Below are 12,016 nucleotides of genomic sequence, written 5' to 3' on the forward strand. Positions count from 1 at the left end.
TAACTGCTAGTTTATTCTCCATTAAGAATGCAAATCAATATTTTCTATGTTCACACCTATTTTTGAGGGCTGCTAATTTCATAGGTCGAGCATATAGGTAGAGCTTATTAATCACTCTTATTAATAGTCTGCTTTCTAGTGCTGATTTTCCTAAGAAATTTGTTATAGAAGTTATCAGTTTGATTCAAAAAGCTCTATAGGAGTACTAATAATTGCATACTGTAAAGAGCTATGCAGAATATTTCAATATCAGCTTAATTCTTTTAATTAAATTCCTTGAATTTAATTGAATTCCTTTAATTCCTTTTATTAAATGCTTTAATTCCTTACCCACCCTTCCTCTATACTTTCTGCCAATGGGAAAACTCCTATAAAATAGATAACGCACTAAATATCACCTAAATCCTCCACCCCTAATATGCATAACCATAACTAACTATCACTATCACACATACAAATAAACAGCCAGAGTGATTAATAAGCTCTACCTATAAGCTCGACCTATGAAATTAGCAGCCCTCATCCATTCGCCTAACAAACTCCATCCTCTATCAATACTCAGAAGTGTATGAAGTACCTTATGCCTGTGAATTGCCATAATATGAACAGATAAGAAACTCGTTTGATCTACCTTCGAGAATATAAACATATTTGCTTGCCATCATTACAATAAGTCAGGATTGGCAATGTTTTAGACTGCCCTTCACACAGGATTAGATGGAAGAAAACTGAAGTTCTACATAGATTCATTACAAGTTGGGATTTTTGGAGCTAACAACAGCAATCAAACATTACCAAACCTCAATAAGTATGGCTATATTAATTTCAAAAATCTAGGAGGCAATAATTTTGAGACTAACTTAACATAAAACATTTTATCTAACAGTAAAGAGCATAGCAAATTAGGATGTTAATTCTTATGTTTGTTATAATTGTAAACTGTTCTCACTAATAATAGCTATTCATTCCAACCAGCATATACAGAACACAATAAAATAGTCTGTGTTCTGAATATGCTGGTTAGAAAAACCAGTGAAATATAAGTAGCAGAATAAATATTTATTTGGTTCCTCTGATGATGTGAATTAACTGCAAAACTTCAAATGAACTACATTCCTCAGTCAACAAGAACAAAATGAACAAAACTGAGAATACAGTGATCTCTCAATTATCTGACCTTCATATGAATGAACCTTCAAATTAACTAAACCCTGAATGGGTTAGGTCATCAACTAACTTCTGGTACAGTACCATGTAATTGTACCTTCAATTATCCTACTGTCAAACTGTTATCCTACTGTGGATGAATAACTGAGGGATTATTATATTTCTACACCTTTAAATACAAATTTCCAAATCATTCTTCAGTGGGATTCTGATAACTTGTTAAAGCAGATAAAAATTAAAAACAATTTTATTTTACTACTAGCTTCATATCAACAGTTTTCTTTGAAATTAACCATATCTGTAGTCTGTTTTTCACTTAGTCTAGCCTCAATCTCTCTCTCAGTCTGAACAAGTATCACCTCTTCAGCATCCAAGAAACAAGGTTCTCTTTCATTCCATGATTTAACTAACCATAACAAATATATTCATAACTTATATCCTACACAAGACCACGGAACCACTGAAGTATAAATGAATAAAGTGCATATCAGGAATAATACCTGACATTGAAATGACTCATTTCTATGTAGGAAGTTTTTTTCACTCAGTTGCAACTTAAATTAATCTAAACTTGCCAAAAAATTATATTCCTGTTTTATCCTTTATCCAAGTGTAAGCAAATAAAGTTTGCACATGAAATACATTCACAACTAGACTACTTGTATATAGAAGCTAATGACTTCCCATTAATTGCCTTTGTATCCCATAATGCAAAGCACACATCCTTTTGGTCATGTATAGTGACTCTTCCCTTAATGCTATGCATTATGGGAAGAGTCACTATACATGACCAGTTCTCAGACCAGTTTCAACATTTACTGAGGTACTGATAAAGTGCAGGAGAGGTGCCTTTCTAAAAACTGGGTGATTTTGTAGATCACTGAATCTCACTGAGTGATCCTGAATGTTTGCCTTAAACTCATCACTTCTGACTTGAATCACTCCAGGATAGGAAACTCAGCAGTGGCTTCACTCAACGATAGGTCAAAACCAACCACTCAGTAGAACTGTCTACTTACTAGGAAGCAATCAAACAAATCTACAGACAAACATTAAATGTCACCAGTGGAAGCCAGAGCCAGAAGAGATACAAAGGTTGAAGCAATGCAGAAGTCACACATTTACATATACAAGTGGTGAAAAGGTGTATGACCTTATTAAAATTTTCTGAATTAGAGATAGATGCAAATTAAATTAAACTTGAAAGAGAATGCAATTAATATGAAACCATCAGCTTCTATATACAAGTAGCATAGGCATGAATATATTTCACATGCAAACTTTTTTTGCTTATATGTGGATAAAGGATAAAATAAGAATAAAATTTCTTGGAAAGTTTGACTCCTTTCTATGAATCTATAACAGAGAAGATTTGTTAACCAAATGCACTCTTCTGAATAAAATCAAGGATTTTTTAAAAAAGTGGCAGCAATTCAGTTCTAGCCTATGTGACTTACCTTTGGATCATGAACAAATGAACCACCCCGGTCACTATTTGGTGGATGCTCACCAGTTGTCATATAACGCAGACATTCAATAATCGTCTAGAAAAAACATGAATTTTTAATATATATGAGTTATACATCATTTAAGCAAAAATATAAAAAAATAATGAAAATCTATTTTCTTATTTTGCCAATGTGAATTAACAAAGATTAAAAAAAAAAAAAATTAAATAGAAACAGGCTGGCTTGAAAGGTACAACACACATCCATTTACTTTAACAAGATTTGCTTGTAATTTTAATATATTTTTATTCAAAAAAAGATTAAATACACTACTACCACTGAACAGAAAAACTAACTGGGAAAGGACATGTCCACAACTATAACAGGCTCAATTTTTCCAATTCCACTGACCAAGCTGGAAGAAAATCAGAAGTATTTGCTATAAACAATGGCCTAAAGAAAATTATCCATTATCTGACCAGAATTCCTGAAAATCCTCTTCATACACCCAATTCTCTGAATATTTTCTTAACCAGTTTCTTCTTCCAGGTACACTGTTGAGGTAATCACTCCTCTTTGTAATTCAGATCACACACTCATCCAAGTTTCATCTGTATTAGAACATCCTCTCTTCAGCCATTCGCAACTTCTCAGACCACCGTAAGATCTTTCACAGAAAGAGCTCTGAAACGTTTACTCTTTTTACATGGAAGGGAGTGAAAAAGTTCTGAGAATCGTTTCCATACTTCATAATATATATATAATTCTATATAATTGTTACAGAAATTATCTATGTTGCAATGATGGCCTTTATTCCCACTGTTCAAAATTCCCATCATATATCCAAGGCATGGTTTTCTAAAAGCATGTTAAGATAGTTCAAGGGGGGGGGGGGACTTAAATGATTGAAACAAAACCTCTAGTTTCATTCACAACTCATTAAAACCTGCAACACTTAAAAACCATCAGTGACAGAGCTAATTCTGACTTTGAAAGAGCTAAATGTAGAAAAGCTCACTACCTATATAAAAAATAAATAAATAAAGCTCACTACCTATACCAATGGCAGTCATGCCTTCAGGTCCCTTACAAAAGCTGTTAGGCACAATTTTTGTCTATCTATGCTTCCACCTCTCCCATTCCCCAAGTATGGGAGAAAACTTTCTGGTATCATTCTTCTCATCAAACTAATACACAGATGACCAAGAAAAATCACCTCCTTTATCTGAAACATTGCACTGCATGCCTCCAGTGGCATTCCACCAAACAGACATCAGAAAACTCTTCAACAACCTGGATACTAATAAGGCTTCTTATACTAATGAAATCCTGCCAACTAGACTCATGAAATGTACTCATGAGCTAACACCTGTTCTTTATCATCTATATACTATATAGATGAACCAACATGATGTTCTTCCAACGCTTAAGTGTTGGAAGAACATCATGTTGGAGGTTGAATGGAGGTTTAACAGCACTAAGGTAGAATCAAAAACTATTTTAATTCTTCTGATATTTCATCTATCACTGAGACATCATGGAGTACAAAATCACACACACACACACACACAAAGAAATTAAACACATAGATTACTCCAGTCATTGGGAATTTGACCTTCTTACCCGGCATTCTGAATTATGCAGTGTAGCCCTTTGTTATTAATCTGCCACATGAGTGAATTAACTCAGACTACCTGAATATTCTAACAAAAGTATTCTCTTTTAAGCAAGGCATGGAGGATGCTTGCTGATCTACAGTGTGATTCTGCAAGGATGTGTGCCACTCTAACGTCCTATCTGGAGTGCCCTCTGTGGGCATTTGTAGGTGGCCTAGGTTGTAAACTGGGATCTCTGAAGATTAATGTTTCCCTAATTCTGGAAGTTTCTTGCATCTATATTTATTTAGATTCAGCTGATTTCTGACTGCTGCTGCAGATTCCAAAAAATAGTCTTCCTTTTTAAATTTACTGTGATGGAGCATGGTAGTTTTTTTTTTTCAGATGATTCTGTGAGTGGTATGGTCTGCAAGACCAGATTAACTGTAATCATGATTGCTGATGTATATTTTGTGGTCATTTATGCAAATAGTGGCTGATCTACCTGTCTATCTGAAGTATACATCCTGCCAATTTGCAGGAACAGGGTATGCTCCAGGCAATGAGAGAAGAGGATGATATTCTTTGGTGGAATGGATAAGGGAAGTTAGTTTTCAGTGAATCTTATAAGTTGTGTGGAGGTTGTATTTTTTTTAGGACTTGGCTACTTTTTTTTGGATGTACGTTGGACATAAGGGATGGTGATGGCATTCCTGAAATCCTTCTGATTGCAAGCCAAAGGTTGTGCGTGTGTGGAGGGGGGGGGGGTTATAAGAGAAATACCAATGAAGATGGTGTCAGCACTCTAAGCCTCATCCACAATTTTGCCATAGCACTCAAGGAAGTGCTGGTGCTAGACTTTACATACAACGTAGAACATGGAATCTTTAACCTAGCTCCCAAAAAAAAGCCAACATCAGACCTGACATTGCCAATATTCTCCATAAAGTAGTCTATCTTCTGGCCAACTTGCTATCGCCAGAGTGGATAGGGGTAATGTCACAGTTGTCCTTAACACCACCAAATACAATCACAAAATGGATATATTCTTCAAGACTGCTTTACCAACATCCCATTAGATTATGATCCCATCAAAATACAGCTTACGAAATTAATTACCTATTTAAAATGTATCATCCTGGCCTCATGACATCACAAAAAAAGCTCAAACCCTTCAGTTCTTGTAATCCCCCCCACTTCCCCAACCTGGATATACAGTTTAGCAAAAATCTATAAACCTAATTCTCTCCAAGACCTATATTAGATGTCAATGTTAGAGCTTACCATATTGGTAATCTCTAACACTGCCTCACTGTTGACCAATATTCCCTCAAATGACACCTCAACACTCTTAAAAAACATCTTGACTGCCGATATCTTAGATCTCTTTTCCTTTGCTATCAATTCTAGATATTTTTCTTGGAAAAACAAAAATTACAAACTGATAGCAGGAACTGCTATGGATTCCTCCCTCTCACCCCCACTTGCCAATATCAGCATACCCCCCCCCCCCCGCTCAAATCTTCTATCTGGCTAAGATAAGTAGATGTGTTCTCTATTTGGCATCATGGCCCAGACACGTTAGACTCCTTCCTGTCACCTCAATGGTCCACATCCAAGAATCCAGTTTATGATCAAAAAGGAAACTAATAATCTACCCTTCCTAGACACCTCAGTGACATGCCTTCTGAATGGCAACTTCTCTTTTACTATATACAGAAAACCCACTCATACATTCACAAGCTTTCCCACCACCACTCTTGCTCCATTACAGTAAATTTAAAAAAGAAAGACTGTTTTTGGAATCTGCAGCACTCAGAAATTAACTGAATCCAAATAAACATGGATGCAAGAAATTTCCCAAAATTAGAAAAACATTAATCCTCAGAGATCCCAGTTTACAACCCAGGCCACCTACACATGCCCACAGAAGGCACCCCAGATAGGACTCAAGGGTCAGATCCATGTGTTTAATGTCTTACTGTGTGTGTGTGTGTGCGCGCGCCTGTGATTTTGTACTCCCTGAAGACATCTCAGTGATAGACGAAATACTGGAAACTTAAAATAGTTTTTAATTCTGTCTTAGTGCTGTTAATACTCCATTCAACCTCCAACATGATGTCCTTCTAGCACTTAAGACTCAATACACCAATACCTACTGAGTATGCAAGAAACTTCCAAAATTAGGGAAACATTAATCCTCAGAGATCCCAATTTACAACCTAGACCAACTAAAAAAAACTCTACCTAGATAGGACTTTAGGATCAGATCCACATGTTTAATTTATTATGACTGTGATTTTGTACTCCCTGAAGATGTCTCAGTGACAGACAAAATATTGGAAGAATTAAAATAGTTGTCAATCCTTTCTTAGTGCTGTTAATACTCCATTAAACCTACAACATGATGACTCAGCTGGTATCCACCCTAACAACATGGAAGCAAGCTCGTATACAACCAATTCGTCTACTATCATCCTACTGCTCTCACCTGTCATCTAAAAATAATGAAGGGCATCAACATTCAACTTTTTTGACACCTGGAGGACTGTCTACTAATCAGTGACCACCAGTATGGATTCTGGCAATCAAGATACACAATAGAGCTCTAATATATTACCAACCTCTAGACACGTGCCACGGAAAGGTTTGGAGAAATCTGTGCTGTTGCAATGGACAATTCTAAAGATTTAATAGGGTTTGGCAATGAGGGTTTCTCAGCAAAATATCATCTTATTGTCTATCATCCATCTTCTGTAATTAGAATGCCAGTCTCTTCTCAGATTTATCACTAGATGGCAGAGTGTTCTCTTCAGGTTTTAAATAATGGAAGTGAGGGTTTTTATTTCACCAAAAGGTGATGTTTATGTTAGCAAAAACAACCTCCTCTCTTTGTTGTATAATGAAACCTGTGGAGCATTCATGACTAAACATACACACATAATCTTCTCTCACTAACTTCAAATTCTATTTAACATTTGATGAAAGCATTCTTCATTAATCCTGCACTGACAAATCCTTGCAGCAAGCTTCAAGATTATCTATAGCATGTCCTAAACACTAATCTCTACATCACGCCTCAATGGTATGATAACACTGTAGTCATCTTCAATACTTCAAAAGTACACTGGTCTTTTTCTCGCAAAAAAAAAAAACACCTTAATCATCAACTTAACAGTCAAGACCTGAATCTACCTTCTGAGATTGACTCTTACTCCTAGCCTTTACTGGCATAACCACATTGTTTCTGTAGCATCCTCAGCTTCCAGAAAATGTGGTAACCTCTTTTGCTCAAGATGCTGCTTTTCATTTGTCCAGTTAATTATTTTATATAAATCCCAAATATGTCCAACCTTGGAATACTGCTCTCACAAAATTCTTGATGCTATGCAAAAGAGATCAGTTGACTGATAATCTATTTCAGACTCTCTTCACAGCTGTTGTTTCATAGATGATCAGTTTACTGTCTCTTCTAAAGATATTTCCATGGGTGCTGTTCTGCTGAACAACACCCATGGAAAAAACCTGCAACTTCCACAGACATTTCACCCCACCTACCTCAGTTCTGTGGAACAGTTTTTCCCATGAAGTATTCCCCAAGGACTATAACCTCCAGCTCTTCAAGAGGAAAATCAACATATTTTGTTTTTGACCCCAACCCACATACAGCATTTATTTGCTATAGGTCTTGCAGTCTCTTGTGCATGGGAGTGATGAAGTTATATTTATGTTAGCAGGAATGACTATAACTGGTAATTAGTTTACGGAATTAACAACGCATATAAAGTATATTAATTAAAGGTAACTTTAATGAATAACTTCTATATTTCGGCAATGTCACATTGCCATCTTCAGGAACATAAAGATATGGTATGTGTACTCAGGAACTAACACAAAGCAAATGAGGAAGAAAGCAAGAAACTAATATTGTTCCTAAAGTCCTAATGGTGCCCTGTTGCGGGCTAATTTCGTAGTCTTGGCAGTTGGGCTGAAGTTCTCATAATGAAAGTCTCCCAAATTTGGGGCAGTTTCATGCACCCAAATTTGTTGAGGTTAGGAACGTTTTTTTAGAGCTGCTGAAGATTCTTTCGTATTTAAACTTGCTGCGATGAATTACTTTTGTTTTCTTCCAACGAATTTTATGGTGGGTATCCAAGGCATGGTCTGCCAGCCCAGAGCGGCTGTACTAGTGAAACCGGATGTAGTCTTGGTGTTCTGAAATCCTGATATTTGTTGTTCTGCCTGTTTGGCCAAAGTAGGACAATTTGCAGCTGCAAGGGACCTGGTATACACCAGGTAGGTCTAGGGGAAGTGGTTGGTCTTTGGTAGAGCGGATAAGGGATGCCAACTTTTTATATGGTCTGTAACAGGAAGTAAGGTCATATTTTTTGAGGATATTGGTTATTTTCTCAGAAGTGCCCTGGATGTAGGGGATGGTGATAGACTTGGTGTAATCTTTATTGTGGAGTGGGGGAGGGGGGGGTTGTGGTTTACTGGTTTTAGTATTTTTTGGATTTTTTTGGGGTTATAGCCATTGGCTAAGAAAGTGTTGAGGATGTGGTTTAGTTCAATAGTCAGGGCCTTGTCATCTGAGCAGATTAATTTTGCCCTGTTATATAGTGTTTTTATCACCCCATATTGTTGTGAGGGGGGGGGGGGGAATTGCTGGTGAATGTATCTGCCAGTGTGGGTGGGTTTTCTGTAAACAGAGAAAACCAAAGATCCATCAAGCTGGCGGGTGATTAAAGTGTCTAGGAAGGGGAGGGTGTTGTTTTCCTCTTTTTCTAAGGTGAACTGGACTCTGGGGTGTTGGTTGTTTAAGTGTGCTAGGAAGGAGTGGAGTGTGTCTGAGCCATGCGGCCAAATAGCAAACACATCATCCACATAACGAAGCCAAATAGTGGGTTTTTGTGGGGCGGAGTTTAAGGCTTTCTCTTCAAATGTCTCCATAAAGAAATTGGCCAAGGGTGGGGAAAGTGGTGAACCCATGGCTGTCCCCTCTATCTGTTTGTAGAACTTTCCTTGCCAAACGAAATAGCCTGAGTTCATTGTGAACTGAAATAGGGCTGAGATATCAGGAGGAAACTTGGCTTGGATGAGCTCAAGGGTTTCTTTGAGTGGGACATTAGTGAATAGGGAGGAGACGTCAAAACTGACCATTATGTCAGTGTGTTGGAGTGTGAGGTTTTCTATACTGGCTTTAAAGTGGGCTGAGTTTTTTATGTGTGATGGTATGTTGCCAGTGTAGTGTGTGAGCGTATTGGCTAAATGTTTGGCTAATTTATATGTGGGGGAATCGATGCCTATACTTCATGACATCTCATGCGCATCGGCAAGAAAGGAATTCGAAAAAATACGTAGTCGGCACGTGAAAAAATACGAAAACCTGACAAAGACTTCTACTTCCATACCTCAGCCACCACTCAACACTGTAGTCAACCTCTTGTCGGCAGTTTTAAAGCCTGAAGCACTCACAGCACTTTCACGTGGTCACAATTTCGCCCTAGCTCCTAAAAGGATACCTGCTGAAGAAATCATGATCCAAATAGAGCGTGGAATTCGCAACCTGCCTAACCATATCGCCAACAACGTGAGACTGGATGTAGTCAGTGTTCTCACTAAAGCCAAACCTCCAAAATCCAACTTATCCAAAAACGAATATACAGCCCTACAAGAATTGAAAAACAACAAAAAAATAGTAATCACCAAAGCTGATAAGGGAAGCGCCACTGTGGAACTCAATCAAAAAGACTACAAAGGTAAGCTAAATTCTTTAGTACTAGACCGTACTACTTACCTCCCTATTGAATATAATCCGACCAGCTCTCAGATTAGAACTATCCACAGACTCCTTAAGAAAGTCACTTCTTGGCCTGTGGAAGTCACCAACAAACTTAAACCTTATAACTCTAGACCCCCCCCGCTTATATGGACTCCCAAAAATACATAAACAAGATGTGCCATTGCGTCCCATAGTGGATGGCATTGATTCCCCCACATATAAATTAGCCAAACATTTAGCCAATACGCTCACACACTACACTGGCAACACACCATCACACATAAAAAACTCAGCCCACTTTAAAGCCAGTATAGAAAACCTCACACTCCAACACACTGACATAATGGTCAGTTTTGACGTCTCCTCCCTATTCACTAATGTCCCACTCAAAGAAACCCTTGAGCTCATCCAAGCCAAGTTTCCTCCTGATATCTCAGCCCTATTTCAGTTCACAATGAACTCAGGCTATTTCGTTTGGCAAGGAAAGTTCTACAAATAGATAGAGGGGACAGCCATGGGTTCACCACTTTCCCCACCCTTGGCCAATTTCTTTATGGAGACATTTGAAGAGAAAGCCTTAAACTCCGCCCCACAAAAACCCACTATTTGGCTTCGTTATGTGGATGATGTGTTTGCTATTTGGCCGCATGGCTCAGACACACTCCACTCGTTCCTAGCACACTTAAACAACCAACACCCCAGAGTCCAGTTCACCTTAGAAAAAGAGGAAAACAACACCCTCCCCTTCCTAGACACTTTAATCACCCGTCAGCTTGATGGATCTTTGGTTTTCTCTGTTTACAGAAAACCCACCCACACTGGCAGATACATTCACCAGCAATTCCCCCCCCCCCCTCACAACAATATGGGGTGATAAAAACACTATATAACAGGGCAAAATTAATCTGCTCAGATGACAAGGCCCTGACTATTGAACTAAACCACATCCTCAACACTTTCTTAGCCAATGGCTATAACCCCAAAAAAATCCAAAAATACTAAAACCAGTAAACCACAACCCCCCTCCACAATAAAGATTACACCAAGTCTATCACCATCCCCTACATCCAGGGCACCTCTGAGAAAATAACCAATATCCTCAAAAAATATGACCTTACTTCCTGTTACAGACCATATAAAAAGTTGGCATCCCTTATCTGCTCTACCAAAGACCAACCACTTCCCCTAGACCTACCTGGTGTATACCAGGTCCCTTGCAGCTGCAAATTGTCCTACTTTGGCCAAACAGGCAGAACAACAAATATCAGGATTTCAGAACACCAAGACAACATCCGGTTTCACTAGTAGAGCCGCTCTGGGCTGGCAGACCATGCCTTGGATACCCACCATAAAATTCGTTGGAAGAAAACAAAAATAATTCATCACAGCAAGTTTAAATACGAAAGATTATTCAAAGAATCTTCAGCAGCTCTAAAAAACGTTCCTAACCTCAACAAATTTGGGTGCATGAAACTGCCCCAAATTTGGGAGACTTTCATTATGAGAACTTCAGCCCAACTGCCAAGACTACGAAATTAGCCCGCAAGAGGGCACCATTAGGACTTTAGGAACAATATTAGTTTCTTGCTTTCTTCCTCATTTGCTTTGTGTTAGTTCCTGAGTGCACATACTATATCTTTATGTTCCTGAAGATGGCAATGTGACATTGCCGAAATATAGAAGTTATTCATTAAAGTTACCTTTAATTAATATACTTTATATGCGTTGTTAATTCCGTAAACTAATTACCAGTTATGTCTAACCAACGTATAAGTGTTGCTACTAGAAGGAATGACTATATTTCCAAATCTAGGAAAGGCTCAATCTGGACTGTAGAGCCATAGGAAAAAAAAAGAATGACTATATTTGAAATTATAAAATATTAGTTGAATTATAATATAGTGTAATGAAACACAAGAAAACTGAATATTGATTTATTTAGGTCTTTCACATGAAATATTCTAACTGTGAAAAAGTTCCACACCAAAAGGCAGTTTTGTAACTGTACAGATTTTGAAGCAATA

The 12,016-nt window shown here is 37.8% G+C and overlaps 1 protein-coding gene across 5 annotated transcripts in view; it reads right to left on the reverse strand.

The window, feature by feature from the left end:
* The window catches only part of rad50 (DNA repair protein rad50), a 664,851-nt gene that overhangs the window by 638,981 nt on the left and 13,854 nt on the right, over positions 1 to 12,016 (reverse strand). For all 5 annotated transcript variants that reach the window (XR_016548684.1, XR_016548685.1, XM_090396855.1 and 2 more), the window contains exon 3: positions 2,625 to 2,711. Coding sequence is in view for 3 of the 5 variants with exons in the window: in XM_090396855.1 (XP_090252981.1) it covers positions 2,625 to 2,711 (87 nt within the window). In the remaining 2 variants the exon portion in view is untranslated. The remainder of the gene's footprint in view (positions 1 to 2,624; positions 2,712 to 12,016) is intronic.

This window comes from Typopeltis vanoorti, chromosome 8 (assembly GCF_054136105.1).
Source record: "Typopeltis vanoorti isolate ZY-2024b chromosome 8, IOZ_Tvanoo_1.0, whole genome shotgun sequence".
NCBI classification, from domain to species: Eukaryota; Metazoa; Arthropoda; class Arachnida; order Uropygi; family Thelyphonidae; genus Typopeltis; species Typopeltis vanoorti.